Source organism: Symphalangus syndactylus, chromosome 21 (assembly GCF_028878055.3).
Source record: "Symphalangus syndactylus isolate Jambi chromosome 21, NHGRI_mSymSyn1-v2.1_pri, whole genome shotgun sequence".
Taxonomy (NCBI): Eukaryota; Metazoa; Chordata; class Mammalia; order Primates; family Hylobatidae; genus Symphalangus; species Symphalangus syndactylus.
In genome coordinates, this window is record NC_072443.2 from 80,531,884 (window position 1) to 80,557,907 (window position 26,024).

The 26,024-nt window shown below is 41.8% G+C and overlaps 2 protein-coding genes across 8 annotated transcripts in view; one reads left to right on the forward strand and one right to left on the reverse strand.

Annotated features, from left to right (window-relative positions):
- The window catches only part of ATXN7 (ataxin 7), a 144,288-nt gene extending 123,999 nt beyond the window's left edge, over positions 1 to 20,289 (reverse strand). For 2 of the 7 annotated variants that reach the window (XM_055259972.2, XM_063630784.1), the window contains exon 1: positions 19,287 to 19,423. The gene's annotated coding sequence lies outside the window, so the exon portion shown is untranslated. Of the gene's footprint in view, positions 1 to 18,443; positions 19,041 to 19,195; positions 19,263 to 19,286; positions 19,424 to 20,223 lie in introns of those variants that run through there. The other 5 variants (XM_055259966.2, XM_063630786.1, XM_055259967.2 and 2 more) reach the window with 5 other exon arrangements.
- The window catches only part of THOC7 (THO complex subunit 7), a 42,095-nt gene continuing 35,519 nt past the window's right edge, over positions 19,449 to 26,024 (forward strand). The window contains exon 1 of the mRNA XM_055259981.2: positions 19,449 to 19,647. Coding sequence (XP_055115956.1) covers positions 19,629 to 19,647 — 19 coding nt within the window. The 5' untranslated portion in view covers positions 19,449 to 19,628. The remainder of the gene's footprint in view (positions 19,648 to 26,024) is intronic.

Genomic DNA, 26,024 nt, shown 5'->3' on the forward strand with positions numbered 1-26,024 from the left:
ATCTGGCTTTGAAATACACTAGTGATGACTTACGGCAGTTATACCTTCCTACTTATGTTTAAATAGAATAGTTACATAGGATTATTTAGGATAGTCACACCTATCCTATTTGCATATTTTAATGTTACAACTAGTTTTTTTTTTTTTTTTTTAATTGGGAATAAACGAATCAGCTGAACACAAACACAGAGCCTGGAGCTTCTTGGGCAGTAGGGGTACCTAGTGGGAAGTGAACAGATTTCTAGAGATAACTAAATTGCTCAGACTGGAGTTAATCCCATGCAACACACATGGGCAATTCTTCACCTCAGCCTTCAACCAACCATTAATCTGCAATATTAACAAATGGACTATGCTAATAAAATCTCTGGTGACCTCAGACTTTTTTAAAATAGAAAACAGGCTGGGGCCAGGATCTAATACTGCTTTTCTCTATCTTTTTTTCACTTGGTCTGATTCAGATTTATATTCAATAAACATTTACTGAGCCTCTACTATGCACCAGGCAGCACATCATGCCTAGTGCTTCCAATTAATCCAATAATGACAAAAAAATTAAGGGCCCTGTTTCCATTTTTCCCTTCCAGCAGAACTGCTGAAGTTCATGGAAGGTAAGCCAAGCCTCTACAATGCTGAAGGCTCAACAAGTTTTGGAGAAGCACATGGTTTGGTGTCCATGTCTGCAGCTGTCTGATAACACCTTAGAAAGAAAAGACCTCAACCTTTATCTGTAAAATAGATACTGTATAATCGAACCTAATTCTCAGGAAGAATGCATGGAAAACACAGTCCTGGCACATACCACGAGCTCTTTAAGTACTGGCTCATGTTCATATTATGCATTTCATCTATGTATTCATCCTAAACACATCTAGGAAACACCAAAACCACCTCACTAAGGTGTTCGTTGCCTTTTTTAATTGCCAGTTTTACTTTGTAAGATCCTAAAATCATGATCTTTAAAAATGTCAGTACCTATGTCCCAATCAACCTGTCTGATAAATAAACAACACATATTAATTTAAGAGTCATAGGCCAGAGGCTAAGTTTGCTGGCTCACACCTGTAATCCCAGCACTTTGGGAGGCCGAGGCAGGCGAATTACCTGAAGACAGGAGTTCGAGATCAGCCCGGCCAACATGGTGAACTCCGTCTCTACTTAAAATAAAAAAAAATTAGCTGGGCGTGGTGGTGCATGTCTGCATTCCCAACTACTTGGGAGACTGAGGCACGAGAATTGCTTGAACCTGTGAGGTGGAGGTTGTAGTGAGCCAAGATTGTGCCACTGCATTCCAGCCTGGGTGACAGAGAAGACTCCGACACCCCCACCCCCCGCCAAAAAAAAAAAAAAAAGAGTCAAAGGCCAGAATGGATAGGTCATATTAAAAACAATAATGTTGCCTAAAAGTTTATTTTATACCATGCACTGTGTAAATGTTGCATGACAAGCTGACAAGACAGATATTTTAACTATTTCTAATTTCCAGATGAGAAACAGGCTACAGAGGTGAAGTAACCTGTGTAAGGTTGCCATCCATCTGGGTTAGGGAATCTGTCTCCAAAGGAAAACAGTAACAGCAGCAGCAAAATTATACTGCTGCAACTAAACATAAAAATCCATTCCTCACCTCACAATGCTGGTTCCTTTTCAAACACTGTCACACTGGGTGCAGCAGTAGAATGAAATAATTAGTTAAAATGTGTTCTTTGCTAGAGATGCAAACTGAGAGAAGGGCTTTGGATACTTCTGCCCCCTCAGATGGACTCCAAATTGGGACTTCCTTCTTCCAAAATATTTTCAACAAATAAAATCCATCAAGGACTCCTCACAGTGTTTAGCAGAAAGTAACTCCCTGGCCTAGCCTGGCCCAGCAGCCTGTAAGTCCCTTTACTTTACTCTCTGGCCCAACCTTATAGTTCTTAGCCTGTAGAATGCTCCAATCAAGCAGCCGTGTGCGGTGGCTCACACCTGTAATCCCAACACTCTGGAAGGCTGAGGCGGGCAAATCACGAAGTCAGGAGTTCAAGACCAGCCCGACCAACATGGTGAAACCCCGTCTCTACTAAAAATACAAAAAATTAGCTGGGCATAGTGGCGGGCACCTATAATCCCAGCTTCTCAGGAGGCTGAGGCAGGAGAATCACTTGAACCCAGGAGGCAGAGATCGCAGTGAGCTGAGATTGCACCACTGCACACCAGCCCAGGCAACAGAGGGAGACTCTGTCTCAAAAAAAAAAAAAAAAAAATGTTCCAACCACAATGAACAAGGCCAGTTTCCAGCACACTGAAAAGTTCTCTTAGAGTATTTGCACTTCTGGCTGCTTCTAGACCCACCTAACTTCTTCAGAAATCAGATTAGAGGTCACTTATCTCTTCAAATAGGCAGAGTTAATCCCATACTGATTCCCTAAAATGGTTTAGGAGATTCCAACCCTACTCCCTCCTCAACCTCAGCATTCTCAGCATTGGTACTACTCAATTACAAAAAGGCATGGCTAAGAGCAATCCATTTTATTGAATTAAACAGACCAGAGTTTAAATCCTACTTTCTATTTTCAAACTATGTGACCTCAAGCAAATCTTTCACTTCTCTGATGGGGTTTAACTGAAAAGATAATGCAAGTAAAGCACAGTCTGGCACATACTAGCTGCTCAATAAATGATAGCCATTATCATCATTATTCCCATTCTACAGATGACAAATTGAGACTCCAAGAAGCGAACCACTAAAGGTCACAGAACTGGTGAGTAGTAGGGGTTGGGTTGAAACCAGTTCTTTTTCCCTTTTTTGCAAGTTTCTATTGAACGCCATGGTCGGCACTGAGGAGACAGCTGTGAAAGAGACAGCAGTGAACGCTGTTCTCATGGTGTTTACTTCTAGTAGGAAAGAAAGCCATAAAACCTTTACACAAATAAATTGAAAGAGTGCTTTGAATGAGAAAGTCGGGGCGTGTGAATACACAGGGTTTTAAAGCAAGTAACAAAGTCATTGAATTTTGTCTAGAAGGTCAGGGAAGGCTTCTGTGAAGAGGTGGCATTTAAAGGAGGCAAAAAAGTGTTAGGGAGATGAGGGTGGCAGCAAGCACCCCAGACAAATGAAATCTCAGTAGAAAAGACATTGAGGAAGAATGGCAAGTTCAAGGAACTAAAAAGCCAGAGCATCTGGTGAGACAGAAGATACAGGCAGGGCCAGATCAGAGGACCACTGAAAGATCTGTTCAAAGTTTTGGATATCACCCCTCCTTTAGGCAATGGAAAGGCACCAAAAGACTAGCTGCCCTTAAGGAAACAGCAATGAAGGGCTCACTCTGACACCAACTCCTTGAGTCAGGGCTATTTGGCACTTTTTTCATCTGTACTTCTAGGACATGGCAACTGTAGACTTTTGATAAATATTTGTGACCTGTCTAAAAGAATCTCTGATAAAGACAGACTACATCACTTTTCCCTCTTTTTTAATCCCACAGCTGATGCTTTTATTAAAGCACCAATTATTATAGGAAGGTGTGGACCTCTTTTCACTATTCATATTTACAGAGTAAATATTCATCTTCCCATTTCTCAAACCTCAAAGCTCAATAAAGTTATGGACTAAAATAGACTTTCTTTTGATAAGCTAAAAATCTGTTCTTTTTTTCTTTTTTGAGACGGAGTCTCGCTCTGTCGCCCAGGCTAGAGTGCAGTGGCGCGATCTCGGCTCACTGCAACCTTTGCTTCCCGGGTTCAAGCAATTCTCTTGCCTCAGCCTCCCGAGTAGCAGGGATTACAGGCACGTGCCACCATGCCCGGCTAATTTTTTGTATTTTTTTTTAGTAGAGATGGGGTTTCACCATGTTATCCAGGATGGTCTCGATCTCCTGACCTCGTGATCCACCCGCCTTGGCCTCCCAAAGTGCTAGGATTACAGGCATGAGCCACTGCGACCAGTCACATCTGTTCTTGTATTTCTAGATTGGTGGAATAAGAAATCTTTTTGCTAATTCATTGTGCCTTATAAAGATCACCTGAGGTCCGGAGTTCGAGACCAGCTTGGCCAACATAGCGAAACCCCGTCTCTACTAAAAATACAAAAATTAGCTGGGTATGGTGGCGCACGCCTGTAATTCCAGCTACTCAGGAGGCTGAGGCAGGAGAATCGCTTGAACCCAGGAGGCAGAGGTTGCAGTGAGCCGAGATCGTGCCACTGTACTTCAGCCTGGGTGACACAGTGAGACTCTATTTAAAAAAAAAAAAAAAAACTGAAGAGATAATGCATAAGGACTTAAGTTGCACTTTCCTTTTGCACCTTAACCTTAACAATAAAAAACACATTTCAGCAATGTGTCATTAAAAGTACAAGTTTTATATTTTAAGATAAATCACTTGTACAGTTCATATGCATATTTTTTAAATGTTAGTTTAATTTTAACCAGGAACAAAATGCCCCAACAGAAGGTCTTTCAGTGATTTTCCAATTCTTCTGAGAACTGTTCAGATTCTCTCTTTGAATATTTAATTTCTCTGATAAGAGTAGGGTAACTCTTTGGGCTATTTATATTAAAAGATAGAACTGAGTCATAATCAATAGTTCACATGCTTTAAGGTTTATTTTGGGATTTCAGGAGATGAGGATGATGAGATAAAATGATGAAAGCGAAATTAAGAATATGCTATAGGGTATGGTGTAATTTTGTCTGATCCACTTTCCATCCCCAGACCAACTTTCCACCATTCTGGGCCCTGCTGAGTCCCAAGACGCTGACCTCTACGGGCAGCATCATAGATTCATCTGCTGGCCAGCTTTCAGGTGAGTCTGGCCAATAGGAGGCACTGGAAAAAGATCAAAGAGCAAAGAAAAAGTCAGAGAGGAGAATATTCCCTCCTTGTTCCCTCCCTGCTCTGGGCTCCCTTTTCTGGCAGTGGCTGAATCCCTCTAGTACTATAGCCCCTGTCTAACAGCCCATCCACTATGGCACCAGCTCTCACTAGACTCCAGTAACACTATTTCTTCTCTTTGCTCCCTCAGATCTAGCAGTGATTAACAGCTTGCCATTGCTATTAGTTTCTAGGTGACAGAAACCCATGTCATACTGAACTCTGCCCATCCTTCTGAAAATAATTCTTTCATTTAAAGTCTCTTAAACCATCTGAGTTGGACTCTGTTTCCTGCCAGATCTAAGACAGCAAACCATACACTTGTAAAATCAGCAATCTCTCTCCTTTGCATGTGAGCAGTTATCACAATGGTTATTCATCTTGCAAATTAATTCTTTCACACCAAGCACTGCATGGGAGCAGAAACAACACCTTTTAAACTGGTCAGTGCAGGAGAATACTGAGAGTGCTCCTGAAAGACAGCTGGCAGAATGGAGGGGCCAACGCTTACAATTCTCTAGGTAGGAGTCTGTTACTTGTCAAGAATAAAATGTTTACAAAGAGATGCCACTGCCTCCTACTTCTCCAGGGTTTCCTCTGGCTGATGGCAAGGAATCAAAGTCAGCTTTGTATTTTCACACTGAATACCAAGAAGTTGTATCACCGCTTGGGGAAGCTGCCCTGTGTATCACTTCACTTTAGTAGTTTTTCAAACCTGAGGACCTGCTTACCACTAGCCCAGGCAGAGAGGAAGACAACCAACCATCTCCTGTTACTAGCCACCTGCCTGCCATCCTTTCTTCTTTCATCCTGAGATAAATCTTTTTTCTGCACTAATGCAAAAGATGAACAGGATGAGAGAATTCTGCTGTGCTCAGCCTTGCCTGTCTCTTTAACAGTTCTGACCAGATTAGCACTTTTCTTTTTCCACAGGAGAGGACTGGCATATGCTTATACCATAATCTGCTTTGAGCTCCTTCTCTGGATTTTTCTCTTACCAAGGAGACCGGATTTGAGGTTAGATGGTAACTGAAATCACCGGAGAGTCTCTGAATACCTTGCTGGTACTTGGTGCAAGTAATCTGAAGGATACTATATTTGTGAATATTCGGGCATTCTTTTGAATAAGAGCTAATTTAAAGAATTTCTCTATGGGGTTGATAAGAACTTATGGCTCATATCAATAAGCCACTCCAACAAGGACCCCAAACGTCTCCCTCTGCAACCAGCAGGCATTGGAGCTGACAAGAAACAGTTGCTAAGATAAAGACAGACAGATATAGACAGTTGTCTAAGAAAAGATGCTCTGCTGCAAATCAGCCAAAGCTGGCCAAAGGGCCAGGCAGCTCTCATCAGCCTGAAGTTAACACCTAGCGGGCAGTCTGACAAGCAGTAGGATTAATAAAATTTGGTTCATACTATGTACCCATTTCTACCACTCTTCTACCCTTACTTCTAGCATGCATTTCAAAGTATATTTTATTGGAGAACTTTATAAGCAGCTGGGGGGATATACATCAAATGTTAATAGTGATATCTGGGTAGAAGTATGAGTAACTTTTATTTCCTTCTATCTGTGAAATTTTCTGAGTTTTCTACAAACACTTATGACTTCTGTAATCATGAAAAAAATTAAAAACCTCTGTAAGCATTCAGGAATTTCAGCTTTCCATAAGACCCAAATTTATGTAATTCTTGAAACATAAAATCTAAATTACCTTTTTTAGCTTTTGAGATTTAAGATTTTTCAATAGTATAGTCATTCTATGGACTTTGTTCTTAAATTTAAAAAACCATTCAAAATGTGCAAAACAAGAATGCTAAATTGAATTTAAGGTGTAAGTTTTTTCTGGTATACATCACAATCTTAACTGAGACAATTTAGATGCTTCAAGGTCAAAGTTCACTATGTTAATATTCTGAAGTACTCCGACTACAAATGAAAAAGAATACAACTATTTCTCTCTGTAAGAACGCCATGCAGATGATATCATATGCAGTTATATGGCTAAGAGACAGATAAAACAGACTGGTGCTTCCTCCACTACAAATGCTAGCCAATACCAGTCTACAGCTGATTAATACTTGATACCAGATTTATGGAAAAGAAAGCTACTCACTGCTGGCCGTTAGTTAAAAGAACAGACACACCAAGAAACCTGCCTACTATCAAATCAGGACCGCTGTTTATTATGACAACTGATTTTTCAGTTTAGCGCCATTTATAGTACTAAAAAATCTTTTCTAGGAGCTAGCTTTCCTCATAATCTATAATGGCTGAACATGTGTTATTCACTGTCTTGTAATGTTGAAATATATTAACAGGGAATCTTGGAAATCATAAACATCTTTACTAGCTTCAGGAAGCTAGTAAATTTGAACAAGCAAATTCCTTTAAACTGTCCTAATGTAATGACAAATGGTCCCTTTTCTAACTTCGATCTGCAAATGATTTATAGTTATAACTACCACAATAATAATAATCAACAGGGTAGGGAGTGGAGGACACAGAGAATTAAGCCTTAAATATCTCCTCTTAGAGCAGCTAAGAGGAGCTATGAGCCAGAACTCTAAAAATGCCTTTCTGTTCAGTATGCTAAAACTTAAAAATGCCAGTGAAAAAAGTATAAGGAAATGAAAAATATTTATTTTTCAATGTAGAACTTTACTCGCATTCTTTTCAGAATTAAGTTGAAGGATTCCAAAGGCTCACAGTATCCACAAAAACCATAAGACAAAAAACAAACAAACAAAAAACGCAAGAGGAAAAAATACTTTTTTGACTAGTGCTTATCAAAACATGGTTAGAAGCTGTAGAAATCAGTGCCTGAAACAAATTAGAAAAAGACAACTTTAAAACTAGTGTTAAATGTCAGAACAAGGTTCCAAAAGCTACAGAAGTCTTGGGATGTGTCTATTTACAAAAAGGTCTGGCCAAACAAGAACCACCATATTACCACCACAGACAAGTTTATGATCCAGACTACAATGAAACTTTAAAAGTAATGGGGGGAAAGTGCCTAACATACAACCCTGCTATTAACAGAAAACTGTCTGGAGACCTGAATTAAACAAAAGTGTCAAGTGCTCCTCTCAAAACCTCTTGTAGTGATAGACCTGTCAGCAGAAAACAGCCAGGACCATACAAAAGAAGAGTCCAGGAGCTGAGAGGACAAGTGACTACATCACAAGGTGGTAATTACAGGGAAAAGAAGTAAAAAAGGCCAGATCGAAGGGCTCCAAGAGGTACTTCAAACCCAGCTAATCGTGGCAAGAACAGATGGGGTAAATCAGCTCCTCAACTGGCTATCTGTGGGGAAATAAAATGATGCTGGGCCTCTAAGGCCAGAATAAACAGCAGCAGCTATTAATTACCAAGGTGACTACTAGACACCACCATTACACATTTTCACGGTCGGAATGTTTATGTCCCCCGAAATTCACGTTGAAATCCTAGGCTGGGCACAGTGGCTCACACCTGTAATCCCAGCACTTTGGGAGGCTGAGGCAGGAGGATTACTTGGGCTCAGGAGTTCAAGACCAGCCTGGGCAACATAGCAAGACCCTGTCTATTCAAAAAACACAAAAAATTAGCTAAGTGTGATAGCATGCACCTGCAGTCCCAGCTACTCTGGAGGCTGAGGTGGGAGAATCACTTGCCACTCAGGAGTTCAAGACCAGCCTGGACAACACGGCAAAACCCTATCTCTACAAAAAATAAAAATAAAATAAATAAAATAAAATCCTAACCCTCCAAGTGATGGTAATAGGATGTGAGACCTTTTGGGGGGTGACTAGGTCATGAGGGCAGAACCTTCATGAATAGGATTAGCGCCATTACGAAAGAGGTCCAGGAGCTTGTTTGCCCCTTCCACCATGTGACACCATCTACGAAAGAGGAAACAAGCCCTCATCAGACACACAATCTGCTGGTGCCCTGATCATGGACTTCTCGGCCTTCAGAACTGTAAGAAACAAAGGTATGTTGTTTACAAACTACCCAGTTTATGGTATTGTGTTAGAGTAGCCTGAACAGACCAAGACACACACCAATGTCACTACAATTAGGGAATATTACTCAAATGAGGCCAAACATTAGTTTACCCATCTCCAGTTCAGCCTGGAAACTTCAGAATCCAGAAAAGGAGCTTCTGCAGTTAGTAAACCACTGTTCTAGAACCACCCTCAATAAGGCATGGGCAATCAGAACATCTGAATTCTGCAATAGTCTTAGGTTGGAGGGGAAATTACCCTTTCTAAACCTTATCCTCTGCTGAAAAATAGAGAAAATATCTCCTCTTCCCTGACTTCAAAGGATTGGAATATACAATGAAACAAGAGAACATACATGAAAATGCTCTGTATAAAATCACACTGTATATGCACAGCATTTTATCATTTGAAGTGTGGTTTAACTCATACTTAGAAAGGCCAAATAAATGTAGGTTGCCCCTTCAGCCTATAAGCTATAAAGTCTAACATGCGTATTTTAAAGTATTAGCAAAGTTACAGTGAAAGCACTTAGAGACAAGAAGACAGAAAAATAAATGCAGAGAAATTTGAGAAAATTTAGTGCAGAGACCATAAACTTTATCTCATTGGGTTCTAAGGGGATCACTATGCACTGGATAAAAAATGTTTATAGTGACTCTGTTACCAACAAATCGTTAGAATCTGTATGCTTTTCTTTAAAAATCAGGAAAATGCATATTTTAGGAAAGATTATCATGTAAAAAACACATGTAGTATTGCATTTAGAGTGGTAAGTACCAGTTAGGTTAAATGGAAATAGACAGTGTAGAGCCACAAGAATGCTTTTAAAGATGGGAGTTCAAGAATCCTTGGGGCCAGGTGTGGTGGCTGATGCCTATAATCCTAGCACTTTGGGAGGCAAAGGTGGGAGGATGGCTTGAGCCCAGAAATTGGAGACCAGTCTAGATAACACAGTCTCTACAAAAAAGAAAAAAAAAAATTAATTAGCCAGGTATGGTGGCACACACCTGTATCCCCGGCTTCTTGAGAAGTTGCAGTGCGAAGACTGCTTGAGGCCAGGAGGTCAACACTGCAGTAAGCCACGATTGTGCCAGTGCGCTCCAGCCTAGGTGACAGACAGACAGCTTGTTTCAAAAACAAAACAAAACCCTTAGATGTAGGGTTGGGAAGGAGACAGGTGAACCAGGGATCATTATGGTGTCACTTACATGTGATACAATGTCTAAACCAAGTCCACTCATAGTGGCCCACAAATGTTCAGAGAGTAAGTATCTGTTGGTTTTACCTGCCCTCCATCAATTCCCACTGCTGGGGAATGACAACTCCCCTAAAGGGTACTGTCTGAGTGAGGCAATAACCAAAGCACCTGCTAGGACCCAATCTAGGCATGAAAGATACACTCTCAGTAGAAAGTGGGATTAAAAACTGCTAGAGAGGTTGGCTCTCCTGTATCCTGAGAAGACTGTCTACTGAGTCCTGCTACCTGGATCCCTGAAGCTGCTCTAGATCTGGTTCACTCTGAAGCCTGATTCTTTGGCATTATTGTCACCACATCCCTCCAGTAACCTCTTTATGTTTAAAGTAGTCAGATTTAGTTCTTACTGCTTACAACCAAAGATCTCTGGCTGATTAGCTGTTATACTGTGTCTAGAAGAATTGCGTTTTCTTAAAAATTGGGGGGATAAAATTTAATTTGATTGGCAAGTAATTAAACCATTAATTTTACATTGAAAAGGGACATATTATAGAGTAGAATACAAAATTCACGTAAAATTTTAAGATAATGGATTTTGAGATTTTAAAAAATACGCTTCCTCCCACTTCCTATCCTTCCTCTCTCCCTCCCCCATGCAAGTTATTTAGTGATGGGATTAAGAAACACTGGTATAGAGATAAATTTTCCTTAACTTTTAAGATTTGTCCCTAACTAGATAAAAGCTCTAGGGCAGGTTACTTAACCTTTCTAAGGCTCACTTTTCATACCTTTAAAAAGGGATAATACTACCTACATGTAGAGCTGTTATCCCAAGAGGTAACACAGGAAACCATTTAGCACTGTTCCTCAGAGCACAGTTTTATCAGCCATGGCAAACAAACAGAGTTTAGTTAATATAAAAAAGGTAGGTTGGCACATGTTGATGGCTGTAACAATTCCCTGTAGGCTATCCTGTGCAATATGACTTGGCAGCATTTGCCATCAAGTGGGGGTATCTTTGTCCAACCCCTTAAATTTGAGTTGACTTTGTGACTTGCTTTGACTAGCAGAATATGGCAGAGTGGTACTGTGTGACTCTTAAGCTTCAGCCTCCAGAAACCTTGCAGTTCTCACCCTCTTGGAACAAAGTGCCTCCACCTGAGGAAATTTCATCTAGGCTGCTAGAAGATGAGATTCTGTGGGGCTCAGAGAGATAGCCCAGCTTGACTAACTAGTTCTGACTCAAGACTTGAGGACTGCAGCCACATTAGTGACCTCAGGCCAGGCACTACCAATGGAAGAACTGCTCTGCCCTAATTATGAGCAAATAAAATGGTATGCATTTTAAACCACAAACTTTTGGAATGGGTTAACAATAGATAAATGACAGATATGCTTCATGAATTATCGTAATATTTCTATATTTTATAGTCTATTCACTTCCTAAAATTTCCTATAACAAACTCTAAGGCCCAAAGTCCACAGTCACTATGTCACAGCCAGATGTGGTTACGTTTCTCATTCTTCAACGCTAGATCAACGTTGCTAATTTCATATAAATAATGAACTGTATCTCCACCAGAATGCGGGGCATAGGAGATAGAACATACTCCAAAGCCAAAATAACTGAGTGAAAATTTGCTAAAATTCTCATAGTTAAACCACAAAGATGCAGGTGCAAATAAAGGTGAGTTGAATTTGAAGGTAACTGGCTAAGGAAAAAAAGGAACAATTTAATTGATAATTTAATTAAAGCATTAAATTATAATGTTTTGTTTTTTAAAAAATTAAAAATCAAACCAGATTATAATAATCTGTTTAATAATCAAAATTATAGTTTTAGATTATAATTTAATAATTAAAACAGATTCTCCCCTGTAACAATTCTTGCTCCTGGCATTTTCTTCCATATACTTCAAAGATGACTAAAATTCTATTCTAGAAGTTCCATCTTATACATAGTCTCATTATATACCTTTTTTTCCTATGAATAAATACTGATTGCATCATTCTTTTTAAAGATTGCAGCATATTCCACTACATGGATAGGCCCTAATTCACTTAATCCCTTATCAATAGGTATTTAGATCACTTTCTATGTTTTGTTATAAAAAAAGGAGAGGTGAGCAGTCTGGTACGTACATCTGTGCATACTTCACCAACTGCTTCTTTAAATTCCTAGATGTGAATTTACCTTTTTTTCTTTTTTTGTAATGACTTTGGGTTCATATTGCTCAAACTGTCATCCAAAAGATATGTACCAAATTTACTTTAACAAGAAGGAAACCCTTAAATGCTAACAGTAAGAACACATTTTACACCTATAATATCTATATATAAAATGGCAAACAACTTTTTAAATTGCATTCTATCTCTATCTAAAATACTGACTCATGCCTCTTATACTGTATTTACTGTACATTTGGAGGGGGAAAATCCTACAATACCCAAATAATTTCTAGTGGTTTTATTTTCAGCACAATGTTGTTTTCAAAAGGTAAACTCCAAAAAGAGTGTACTTGCTGCAAAATAAGCAAATCAGTAGAGAATGTTGAAAAGCAGGAAAGGAAGCAAAAAATAAACCAATCAGTTAGAGCAGTTATCAGCTCACCAAATCTGCATCCTTACACAATGGCCAGGAGAGAAAGGTAGAGAGAGTGAAAAGGTGAAACTAAAAGCAGCAGCCCTCAGAGCTTCAGGGATGGCCGGATGAAATTACACACAGACATATATATCTACATGCTCTTTACACACCAATCCTAGAGCTAATCTCCAGGGGTTAAAACACAAGAGGAATCTTTGTGTGCTTTATAGAGCCAAACATATCATGCAGAAAGGGAATGGGGAAGGCCAGGATACAGATTTCCTTCAGGTAAGAATGTCTAGTTAGCAGCTTGAGAGGCCAGTATCAATTACTTCCCTTCCAGGGCAAAGAAGGATTAATAGGAACATTAAGCAAAAGACAGCTCCAAAAGCACTGATTCCCTTCAAAAACCATCACATCTGAGAGGGTCCAATCATCAAGCTCTATAAAAAAATGGGCAAAGTGAGAACACTTAATAATAAATAAAATTAATTGATGACAGAATCATGCATGTGCTAAGGTGGCCACACAATATGACTAATAACAACTTATTGACTAAAGTTTCATCCTATCCAAAGAGATGAGGGCATTAGATCAAACTGCCATTCCAAAAGCAGAGTATGCTAAATAAAACAGCAGTGTGTCAGCATACACACACCTATGTGTGTGTGCATACGTTGGGGGTGGTCACTTGGAAATGCCACAAATCTATGCATCTAATATTCTAGGCAAGGATTCTGCAAATTATGGCCCATGGACCAAATCTAGCTAAGATTTGTATATAACAGGAGCTAAGAATGACTTTTACATTTTTAAATGGTTGAAAAAATAAAATATTATGTGACACATAAAAATTGCATGAAATTCAAATGTCAGTGTTCATAAACATTTCTTGGAACACAGTCACACCCATTCATTTATATCTATGACTGTTTTCCTGCTATCATGGCAGAGCTGAGTAGGTGTAGAGACCCGGATGGCTGGCAAAGTAAAAAATATTTACTATACGGTCCTTTACAGAAAATTTGCTCACCTCTGTTCCAGGCTATAAAATCACAGTTGTTTACTGGATCACAGCTCCAAACCTGTGCAGGCTTGTTGGTTTGGCCCCCGACATATCCAAGATTTTTATATAACCTGCCAGGCCAATGGAGAATGCAACCCCATTGGCTAAGAACAATGGAAAAGTCCAATAGGTCATCAAGATGTTGGGATACCTGCCTAAGATAACAAGAAAATGTAAAAGGCTTTTCTGAGTTGAAAGTAAGATGGTTCCAGAAGGTCTAAGTGGGAATAAGGATGAATACAGGTATTCTCTTTAAAAGGATGTATAATATCTCTAGCTGGGTGCGGTAGCTCACGGCTGTAATCCCAGCACTTTGGGAGGCCAACGCAGGTGGATCACCTGAGGTCAGGAGCTCGAGATCAGCCTGGCCAGCACGGCGAAACCCCATCGCTACTAAAAATACAAAAATGAGCTGGGCGTAGTGGCATATGCCTGTAACCCCAGCTACTCAGGAGGCTGAGGCACGAGAATAGCTTGAACCCTGGGAGGCAGAAGTTGCAGTGAGCCAAGATCATGCCACTGCACTCCAGCCTTGGCAACAATGAGCGTCTGTCTCAAAAAAAAAAAAAAAAAAAAAAAAACAGAAAAAGAAAAAGAAAAAGATGCATGATATCTCTTTCTAAAGATGAGACTGTAACTGTCTTCAAAATGGCTACCACTTTCTGAGCGCTTACTAGGAGCCTAGGACTAAGCAAATTTTTTTGCATTTATTATCCCAGTTAATGGTCATCTCCTCTAGACTCAAAGAAAGAGACTGGACCAAGTTGAACACAACCAGAGAGCTCAGGAAATGAGAATCAAGGCCATATTCAAAGTCTAAAGGCTGTGTTCATAACCATTTCCCAACCCAAGGGCAGAAAGCATAAATGATCACCGTGAATAAATGACAGGAAAGGGAAAGACTATAGAAATAGTAGAAGCAAGTTTATTTTTATGGCCATAAGCATTATACAGTATTTTATTTATATATCTCACACTTTCTTTTGACTCATAACGCCCTCTCTCACTTCAGCATTTAAAGTAAAATATGATTCAGTCCCGCCAGACCCTTTCCTATTGACAAAAATCAACACAGGTACTCAACTGTGAAGGCATTTTAAAGACAGCAGAATTAGACAACTAAAGTTGTAAGTGTAACTTCCACCCATGAAGTCCCTGGGTTACCTGTGAAGGTCTCAACACGAAAGGAGTGGTGAAGCACTTTTAAGCGTGATGGACTATAAAGTACATGTGCAGTATTTTAATTTTTTAATTCAGATTATAAGTGAAGAGAAAATGTTAAATAGAATCTTGCCCACAGAGAGAAATATAATGCTGGTGGGTGGCTATCGTTTCTTCCTGCCCAGCAGCATCCATGTCTTCCCCTCTGCCAAATAAACCATCATTTTCCACTTTCCTCTAAATGTCTACATTTGGGGACCACTCAATCCTAACTCATTTTTGAAAATCTTTTTCTTAAAAAACAATGTTTTAAGTGTTAATATCTTCATCACACCAATTTGGAAATAATGTACTTATTATCCTATACCATGAATATACATGTTTCCTCAGATGTTTATTAATGGTTCCCCAAACCTGGCTTGTAAGTCCTTCTTGTGGGTCAAAGAGGAGCTAAGAGTTTTATACGGGAAACTTCTAGCCAGCCTCCCAACAACTCTACTAGTTAGCCATATCCAGATGAGTAACTGAAGAGTCACACAGCGTAAGTAGCTAGAGTGAATAAAGGAAACCAAATTTGAATTTTAAGTCTATTTTGACTCACACTGTGTTTTTCCCATCATGTTCTACTGTCCTGCCAAGGCACAAACACATTTTCTTAGAATGATTCCCTTTGAGTCAAATTTCAAATTTTCTGGAGAGAAGGGAGTGGAGCTGAAAGACCCATTTACTCCAACGGCTGGTGTCAAGATCACATCTTTGCTTATCTACCATCAAACTATCTGGTCTGAATTTTTAGACATAATTTTTTAAAAACACAGCCACAGTGCATGCAGGACTAGCATGTCAGGCCAGCTTGGCTTATCAACTGATAGGCGGTGCTTTGCTGTGGGAATAAAATGGAAGTGCTTTTACATCTCTAAGTCTGAAGACAACTTTATTTATTTATTTATTTATTTATTTATTTATTTATTTATTTATTTCAGTGTCTTACTCTGTTGCCCAGGCTAGAGTGTAGCAGCGTGATCTCGGCTCACTGCAACCTCAGCCTCCCGGGTTCAAGCGATTCTCCCGCCTCAGCCTCCTGAGCAGCTGGGATTACAGGCACACGCCACCATGCCTGGATAATTTTTTTTGTATTTTTGGTAGAGATGGGGTTTCACCATGTTGGCCAGGCTGCTCTTGAACTTCTGACCTCAAATGATCCACCCGCCTCGGCCTACCTCAAATGATCCACCCACCTCGGCCTACCTCAAATGATCCACCCGCCTCGGCCTACCTCAAATGATCCATCCACCTTGGCCTCTCAAAGTGCTGGGATTACAGGCGTAAGCCACTGTGCCCAGCCTGAAGATAACTAAAAGGCAAGTAACGAGCACATAGATCTACTTTTCAAAAATGTTTTTTTCTCTTTAGAATGGTCATTCTGTGATGGCTCATGCCTGTAATCTCAGCACTTTGGGAGGCTGTGGCAGGAGGATCACTTGAGCCCAGGAGGTCAAGGATGCAGTGAGCCATGTTCATGCAATTGCATTCCAGACTGGGCAACAAAGTGAGACCCTGTGTCAAAAGAAAAAGGAAAAAAAGAAGAAAGAAAAGAAAAGAAAAGAATTCTAACTCCCATTTTATTCAATAAAAAGATGTGTCTCTAATTTTTTTAAGTCCTGGATCTCTTTCCTAAAACAACTACAGACCCTCTTCCAGAAAAATACACATACACAAAAAGTTTTGGTCACAACTACAGGGAGCTCAGGAATCCCTTGAAACCAACCCTTGGAGGGTCACAGACCCCCAGGATAACCCTTGCTCTAAAAGCATATTACAAAATTCCTTACATTATTTCACAGGCCCGGAATAAAGACCATATAGCTAGCTCTCTCATCATCATTTTTTATATTTTCAGAAAGCAAATATCAAATAAACACACAAATTTTCTTAACTAGCCTTTCATATTCTCAAAAAAACCCAGAAATCTTATGACTCAAATAAATCAATAAATATAAGGTCATACAAGTTCAAAGTCTGAATCAGTTTTCTTAAAATCTGCTACTTCCATTTCTGTGTTTCTGCCCATAAAGATCTCTCTTGAAAAAAAGAAACATTAGTATGGTAAGGGCTTGAGTCTGCTACTTTAACATTCATCAACAGGTTAATATGTAAAAAGAAGATCACTCGTAAAGTTTACTAAAAGATTTCTCTCATATATATGAGATATACAATATGATGAAAAGACAATTCTTAAATGTTCAATGAATAGATCTGTGTCAATGCAATTGCAAGTAAAATCATGTAGCTGACAAAACAGTTTTTAGAGTTCATAAAGGCTCAAATTAATGTGTTTCCCACAACTTGAGTAAAGAACTTTCAGGCTGGACACAGTGGCTCAAACCCATAATCCCAGCACTTTGGGAGGCTGACGCGGGAGGATCGCTTGAGCCCAGCAGTTCGAGACCAGCCTGGGCAACATAGTGAGATCATGTCTCTACAAAAATAAAAATAAAAAACTTAGCCAGGCATCATGGAACATGCCGGTAGTCCCAACTAGTTGGCAGGCTGAGATGGGAGGATTGCTTGAGCCCAGGAGTTCCAGGCTGCAATGAGCCCTGATGATCGTGCCACTGCACTCCAGCCTAGGCAACAGAGGAAGGTCCTGTCTCAAAAAAAATAAAGTAACTTTAAGGAATGTTATATTTTCAGGGACAGCTCAAACTTTAAAGTCTTTCAAATTCCTCTTGGTCTTATTACTCTAGAAAATTTCTAGCATCATCCAACAAAATTATAAGTTATCAAATGAACTTATAAAAATGTTTGAACAGCACTCCATTTACGAATAACTGACAGAATAGCTCACGAAAATTTAAGTTACAGAGGGCAGTGATACTTTCCCATGAAAATATTACAGATTATTTTAAATCACTAGATACTGTTTCAAAATCAGTATTATGATAAGATTAAGAAACACTTAAAAAGAACATTTCACCACATGACAATTACTTTCTAAACAATAACTATCCCCACCAAAATGCAACTTGGTATTGTGAACCCCAATCAATTGACAATTTCAGTTCACAATCTGTAGTACTTAAGATTTAAAACAATTCCTCTCTTAGAGTGCCCTGTCTCCTAAAACCAAGGAAATGAACAGGGTCTGATGCCCACCTACAGCCAGCGTTTAGGTCAGTATTTTTTCAAAGTCAGGGAAACTTCATACCTTACAGGAGGGCAAGTTACGTCTCAGAATCTTCATGTAAAGTAATTTTTGTCTTTGTGACAAAAATGAAATTCTTGAGCACTAATTCTTGAGAGCACTATAATGGTATTATTGAAGTCACTGGTCTCACATAATATGACTAAAATTGTACATTTTTCTTGCTAGAGATTAAACACACTTCACTTAATACATTTGCATCTGCAACTTCTCCTCTTTGAAAGAACTGAGGGAAAACAGGGAGAATGTACCTAAATTTAGTAAGGAAAGTGAAACAACCAAGTTTATCCTACACAACTTCTTCATCCCGGATATGAAGATGCAAGATCTACTTGGGGGACAGGAAAATTGGGAAACAACGATATGGCTGAATAAAATAACAAACCTGGGTTCAACCGAGACATGATCCTGGTGCTAATCGTATCTATCCCACTGGAGGTCAAATCAGCGGCATTGGTGCCTATTTCCTCATCCACCTCTCACCACCTAAACGTGCCATTTACGAGAAAGCTATTGAAGTTGAATCAAAGTGACTTTTGGAAACAGATGCCAATATAATTTGCAGTGTGCTCCAAACAACTACACACAAGGCAACGTTTCTCATTGAGCACCCCCGCCCCCACTTTCAACTTCCCCTTAAGATAGGGACAGTCACATAGACATTTTTTGAAAATCAAAGCGAAAAATAAATAAAAGCACCCCATCACGATCACCGACGAGATCCCGACTCTGTGGTGGAATTGGGTGCCGGGTGAGGACGATGGGCACACGCTCCTGGTCGCTTCGCGAACTCCGTCGGGAGGTCGCCAAGTTTCTCTTTCACCCTTTTTCCCGCACCCGCCGAGCCCAGGAAGGAAGGGGGCGGCCGCAGGGGCCGGAACCGCGCGACCTGGAACCCGGGGCCTTTTTTGATTGCCGGCCGCGCCCCGCGCAAGTGCCGGCGTTCGAGACCCGCCCCAGCGCGCGTGGGCGCCAACTTCGCGGGGACCCCCAGCGACGCGCCCCCTCGGCACCCCTAGTCCCGCCTCTCCCGGGCTCAGCGGGATTCGGGTGTCCCCGTCACCCTCCCCACCCCCCAGGGAAGCGAGCCCACCCCTAGCAGCGTCACCCTGGATGGGGCGGCGGGGCCGCAGTCACCTTCCCGGGGAAGAAGCGGCGGCCCCGACTCCGGGCGGCCCGCAGCCCCCGCCGCACCCCCGCAGACCTGGCGGCGTCCGGGCGAGCTCACCTGGCGGCTGGCTGCGGCCTCCGGGGCGGCCTCTGGGCGTGGGCCGGGCGGAGGCTGCAAGGGGGGCGGCGGGAGCCCGGGCTGCAGCCGGGGCCGCCGCCGGCCGCCAAGCCTCGCCCCAACTCGCGCCGGCCGCGGCCGCCCCCGGGGAGTACCGGGAGCGCGGGGAGCGCGAGTCCCGCGGCGGCGGCGGCGCGGCGCGGCTCAGGCGTCGGAGCAGGCGGCCGCGGGCGCCGCCGCCTCCTCCTCCATGGCTGTTTACCCGGCTGCATTGTGGGAGTTTGACCTCCGCCGCCGCCAACCGCCGCCTCAGCTTGCGCCGCCGCCGCCGCCGCGCACGCCATGGGAGCCGTGACTGACGGTGAGGCCCCGCTCGCTGCCACCCGCGCCCGCTGCACGGCCCGCTGGGCCTCCCCCGAGACCCCTGGCCTCCCAGCCCGCTTCCGGGAACCCCTCGCTCTCCCCGGCCGCTTCGCCAGAGCGCTTCGGCCTTCCCGACCTCTCCCCGGAGCCCCGGGCCTCCCTGGCTGCTTCCCTGAGTCCTTCCTCCTCTCGCCAGAGCCCGAGCGCCCCTCGGAGCCCCTCGGCTTCCCCCGCCTGCTCTCCCGGAGGCAGCGCGGGGCTATAGGGTGTGCCGGGAGCGTGGTCGGTGGGCTGGGAACACACGTGGGTGGCCGAGACGGCTAGAAGCGGTGCAAGGGCGGGTGGGACCAGAGGGAGTCCGGGTTTGTCTAGGGGCGCGGTGAGGGCCCAGGAGCCGCGAAGGGTGGACGGTGGTGCTGGGCTTAGGGCTGGGGGCCTGGAAGGTTTGTGGAGGGCTGGGAGGGAGTGGGAGCTCCAGGGATGGGGCGGGAGTTTCGGGACTCGTCTACAAGGGGTGTCAGGATACAGAGCGTGACACCTGGAGGGGTTCTGGGGCATATTAGGAAGGACTCACAGACAGTGGAGTCGATGGCAATGAGGCCTTGAACTGCGAGTGGATTGTGGGTGAGGAGAAGGAGCAGGGAATTATTTATAAAAGAAGAGGTAGGGATGAGGTATCAGGAGGGTAATCAGGAAGTGTACCTGGGAGATTTACGGGGGTAAGGAGGAGCCAGTATAGTGGTGAAACTGTCTAGGGTAGATCAGGATGATAAAAGATGAATGTGTGTGTGTTGGGAAGGGTGATTTGTCAGCTGGGATGGATTTAGAGGGGCAAAGGCTGGGTTTGTGGACAGTCTAAGGGAGATGGTCTATGGACTGAGAGCAGAAATAAGGTGACACTTTGGGGAAAGGGGAAGGGGCATGAGAACCTACAAGGTATCTGGTTAGGGAGGAAGGAGGTCCTTTGATATCTGGGTAGGGGATATCTAGGGCTCTTGGGTGTTTTTCAGGAGGTGGTGACCAGTAACTGTAAATGCCTGTGGAGAGGCCACTTCTGAAGAGTTGAAGACCACCAGGGTCTCCACATTAAAGAGCCTGGCCATGGGAAGAACAGTGATAGGCCCAAATTTGCAGACTGATAAAGAGTAGTGGAGGTGGGAGGCTACTAAAGACCCAGGAACTTCATGTGGAATTTCAGCTTGCTTCATTCCAGTTTCATTTATTTAGTGGATATTTATCCTTCCTGGACTAGGCTTTGGGATTACAACCCAGAACTAACAAGCAAGAACTTTTTCCTCTCCAAAATTTCGGTCTGAAGGGAAAGAAACGTTGACTAATGAGTTTTAAGAGTGTCAAATATTACCACAAGGAAGTACGAGGTTGGGAACTGTAGGAACATGTAACAAAGATTATTTATCCAATCAATGGAAATGAGAAAGCCTCCCCAAAAAAGTTAATCCCATTTCTGAAGAATAAATAGATGTTGGACTGGTGTTCTGGGTTGATAGCCACTTGTACAAAGATCCCAAGATGTTGGAAGAACTCAAAGCTGACAGGTATTGCTAGAATTTAGAAAGTTATGAGCCAGAGATTTCTAAGGGCAATAGGAAGCCATTAAAAGTTTTAACACTGGTGTGGTGTTAATCAGATTGGCATTAACACACACACACATGGCCAGGCACAGTGGCTCACGCCTGTAATCCCAGCACTTTGGGAGGCCGAGGCAGGCGGATCTCTTGAGCTCAGAAGTTCAAGACTAGCCTGGAAAACATAGTGAGATCCCATGTCTACAAGTACAAAAAAAATTGATCTGGCACAGTGGCACACACCTGTAGTCCCAGGACTTGGGAGGCTGAGGAGAAAGGATCACTTGGGCCTGGGAGGTCAAGGCTGCAGTGAGCCAAGATCGCACCAGTGTACTCCAGTCTGGGTGACAGAGTGAGACCCTGTTTCATAAAAAAAAACAAAACAAACAAACAAAAAAACACATACACACTGTCTCTGTTATGTGCAGAATGATTAGAGGAAGAGAAAATGAGGAGCTAAGTTTCCTCGCCACTTACTGAGGTTTACATAGTGCTGTTAGGTATTATTCTAATTGTTATCCCCATTTTGCAGATGAAACAGACACAGGTTAGCTTGCCTAAGGTCGCACAGATAGTAAGTTACAGAGGGTCAAAGGCAGGGAGACCACCTGCGGAGTTCCTGCTCTTCACTATTATGCATCCTGTGTCTGCTACTTCTGCAGTGGCCCTGGTGAGAGACAATGAGGACTGTGACCAAGAGGGAATGCAGAGAAGAGAACAGGTGGGAGGGAAATTTGTGAGGTAGAATGTCAGGACTTCAGGTATTGAATGGATGGTGGGAGAAGGGATTTAGGATGATCCCAGGTTTTTGACTTCACTGTGTGCCTGTTAGTGCTACTTTTCTATTTATTGAGATAGAGATGTCCAAAGAAGCGATAGGCTTTGTCAGATGGGAGATAAGGACAGAAGATGAGTTCTAAAGTACTGACTGCAGTCAAGTGCCCCACCACATCCTTAAAAGCCACAGGAATCTCTACCCTGCCACTTACAGACTGTCAGCTTCAGTCTCTGAATGGAGATAATAATAAAATCCACATCAGCGGATTGTTTTGAGGATTAAACACAAAAAGTTGTAAAGGGCTTTGCATTGAGTCCAACACATAATAATTAATATTCAGTAAATATTAATGTCAGAGTTGTTTTACTAATCTGTCTTCCACTTTCCTTTGATGTGGACTGTGCCTTCTCTCTTAATCTGCACAGGTTGCCTTTTCCTGCCTTTTCTGTCAGGTGACGTGCCACTTATTCCTCAAGACTCACCTCAAAAATCCCCTCTTTTCTTTCCTAGAAGTAATTGACCCTCTGCCTACTAGCTATATTATTTTATGCATATTGCTGCTGTCACTCTTAATACGTTATTTATATGCCTTATGCTAGAAAACATTTAAGGCAGTTCACTGTAATGAGAAAATATAAAAATTAAACAGATTAGAAAACAAGACAAAAGGAACATTGAGATTAGGAAAAATAAAAGGAAGTCAGAAGTGGGGTGATCCTCAAAATGCAGGAGGATAAAGTCTAGTACATTAATTAACCAAGCTGTAAGTGACCTGTTTCTCCAATAGGCCGTGCCGAGAGGCAGGACCGCGTCTACTCTGTGATCTAGTGTTCATGAGAGAAGGCAATCTTAGATGCCCAGGAAAAGCACTTTTTTTTTCTGATTTGAACTAGAGGAAAAGTTTATCATTGAGGTCCTCATAAATGAGAGCCAGTGTCATATCCTTAACCTCTTTTCAGCACTGAAGATCATAGAGCTGTTTTGTAGCACATCCCTTGCTAGGTAAAAGAAGGCTAAATCACAATTTAGACATTATAAAGCCAGTAGAGGCTGGATGTGGTAGCTCACACCTGTAATCAATCTTAGCACTTTGGGAGGCCAAGGCAGGAGGATCACGTGAGCCCAGGAATTTGCGACCAGCCTAAGCAACACAGCGAGACATCATCTATACTACAGAATTTTTCATATTAGCCAGGCGTGTGTGGTGGTGTGCACCGGTAGTCTCAGCTACTTGTCTCTACTAAAAATTTTCTAAAATTAGCCAGGTGGAGTGGAACATATCTGTAGGTAGTCCCAGCTATTCAGGAGGCTGAGGCAGGAGGTTCACTTGAGCCCAGGAGTTTGAGGTTGCAACGAGCCATGATTGCACCACTGTACTCCAGCCTGTCAACAGCGCTAGACCCTGTCTAAAAATAAATAAATAAAACCAATGGACAATGTGGTTTAGGTGGGTAGTGGGTAGCTCTGCTGATCTGGCTTGATTGAAATCAGGGTTTTTTGATTGAATATCTAGACCATAGAGGAAAGACAAACTGAAACTTCTTCAGACAATCCTCTATAAACGTGGTTTTTGTCAGCTGAGCTTTTGAAAAAATCAAGCTGAAATGAGTGGTATGTGTGATCAGTCAACAAGTATTTATTGCATACCTTCTAGGCACAATGCAAGGTCCTGGCTACTTCGCAGTAAACTAGACAGAGGAGGGCCCTGGCCCCTGCTTTGGGGAAAGAAGCCATAATGTGCAATCAAATAAGTAAATAAGATAATTTCTGAAAAGGAATGTAATTAAGTTCTGAGAATGAACTTGATGGAATGAGGACGGAGAGTAATGGGGGAGGGCAGTGATACCTGACAGGTTCAACCACATGAAGAGCCCAGGAAAATATTCCAGATAGAGACAACAACTAGTGCAAAGGCCCGAGGTGAAAACAAGCTCTGCACCCTTTGGAGGAAATAAGGAAAGCCACTGGGCTAGATCTAGGGACAGGACTGTATCCAGGTGGGCCAAGAGGAGTATGATGCAAAAGGAGGTAAAAGGGAGCTCAGGAGGAGCCTTGCAGGCTTTGGAAAGGAGACTGAATTGTCCTTTGTGGGCATTTAGAAATGATTGGAGGATTGTAAGCAGGAGAGTTAGTGATCCAATTCTTCTTTTAGATCATTCTGAGTTGCATAAAAAATGGATTCTAGGAAGGCAAGAATGAAAACAGGGAGCCCAATGCAAAGTATTCCAGATGAGAGAAATATGGGCTTGGATTAGAGTGATGTTAGTGTGGAAGATAAAAGTGGATGTTCTTGATATCTCATTCATCCTCCTGGAAAGCTCTTGGAGGAGTACCAGTACTTCTCCATGGAGCTTACATGAGAGCCAATGTCTGTTACAAATTTGAGGTGCCTGTATCACTGTGCCTTTATGTAATCCATTCCTCTGGGTCTGCATATCCAATTGGACTGGGAGCTCTTGAAGAAGCAGCCCTTTATTTCCTGCACTCAGTTTGAGGAACTGCCCTGCTTTAGAATAGCTATAGCTACTAAACTGGATATTTTCACCACTACTGTCATGTTATAAGTGAAAAAGTGGAGGTCTTTGGAAGTTAGTGACTTGCAGTCACACAGCTAGTTTGTGACAAAGCCATTTTCTTTCCTTCCCTTGTTGCCAACTCTAGCAGTTTGGCTAACTGAAAAACAGTGTGAATGTTGTCACTGTTAATTTAAACTATGTTAACTGTATTTTGTATGTGTTAATTTAAAGGATGCTAAATATTGTTAGTACCCTGATAGAAATCATTTCAGAAGCACTTTTTGCAGTACAGAGAACATTAGGTAGATATATTGATATGCCAGAGCAACAGATGAGAGATGGAGAAAGGGGTTGGGGTGGAATGTGGCGCTACATACCATTTAATAAAGCTTGCTGGTTTTGACGGTAGCTTTTTTTTTTAACTTAGAAAAGTGTAATGCATGAATATATACTTGTTGCAATTTGAAATAATGGTTTTTAATATGCCTACGAATAATATGACAGAATAATGGAGCTGCACTATGACTTTCTAATAATGTAATTGTATATATTTTTCTGTGAATGCAGAGGTGAGTAGTAACTCATCTGTGAAAGGAAGATAATAGTACACACTTTGTAGAGTTGTTTCACAGATGAAACATGATAATATATGTAAAGCACTTTGAAGTTGAGTGACCATTTAATTTATTGTGTAAACCAGGACACTTTTCAGAGTGAAAAGAAACAAATAGGATGTGTGGTCACCAACTAGGATTGTATAAATGCTGTGAAAGTGTTTGCTGCTGCTGTTATTCCTATTTCAGTTGCTGATCCAATGTTAATTAGACATTTGTGGGCACAGGGTTCATTTGTTTTTGGGTTTTTTTTTCCATTAATGCCATTGGATTTGCCCACTTTGTTCCATCTTCTGGGGCCCCAACACAGGGATAACTGCTGCAGTTCAACTATGAAATGATGTTTCTTTAGCCAAGATAATTGGTTTTTCAAAGCAAGATTGACATTTCACCTTGACTTTATTAGCACTATACTCTAAACATTTAAACAGAGAGAAAAGACAAAGGACCTCAACATGATGTTTTGCATTTCTTTTCCTTTTACAATTTTAAATGTAATTTTGGTGTAAGTAATTTACCTTGGCGTCAGCAATTTATGTAGACTGGTGAGAAGTATCTTAGGAGAGGTTAATATCTACATGGAGGAATCAAACCATCTTATTGTTCCTTCCACCCACCTTTTATGTGTCTTCTTAATATCGTTGACCTTAAAAATTGTTTTAATGATTTTGAGCTTTTTGAAAGGAGGGACCAGGTGTTATTTTACCATTAGGAATGTAACACAATGGGCTAATATATGTGATTCATCTTAATAACATGAGCTGTGGTGGTCTAACGATAAATCTTACAGGAATCTGCATGAACATTGTTTTTACATGGCCTTAGTCTCTCTTTTTGTTCATTTAAAGTAGGTCAAGTCAAGCCAGTTTTCTTTGTTGTTG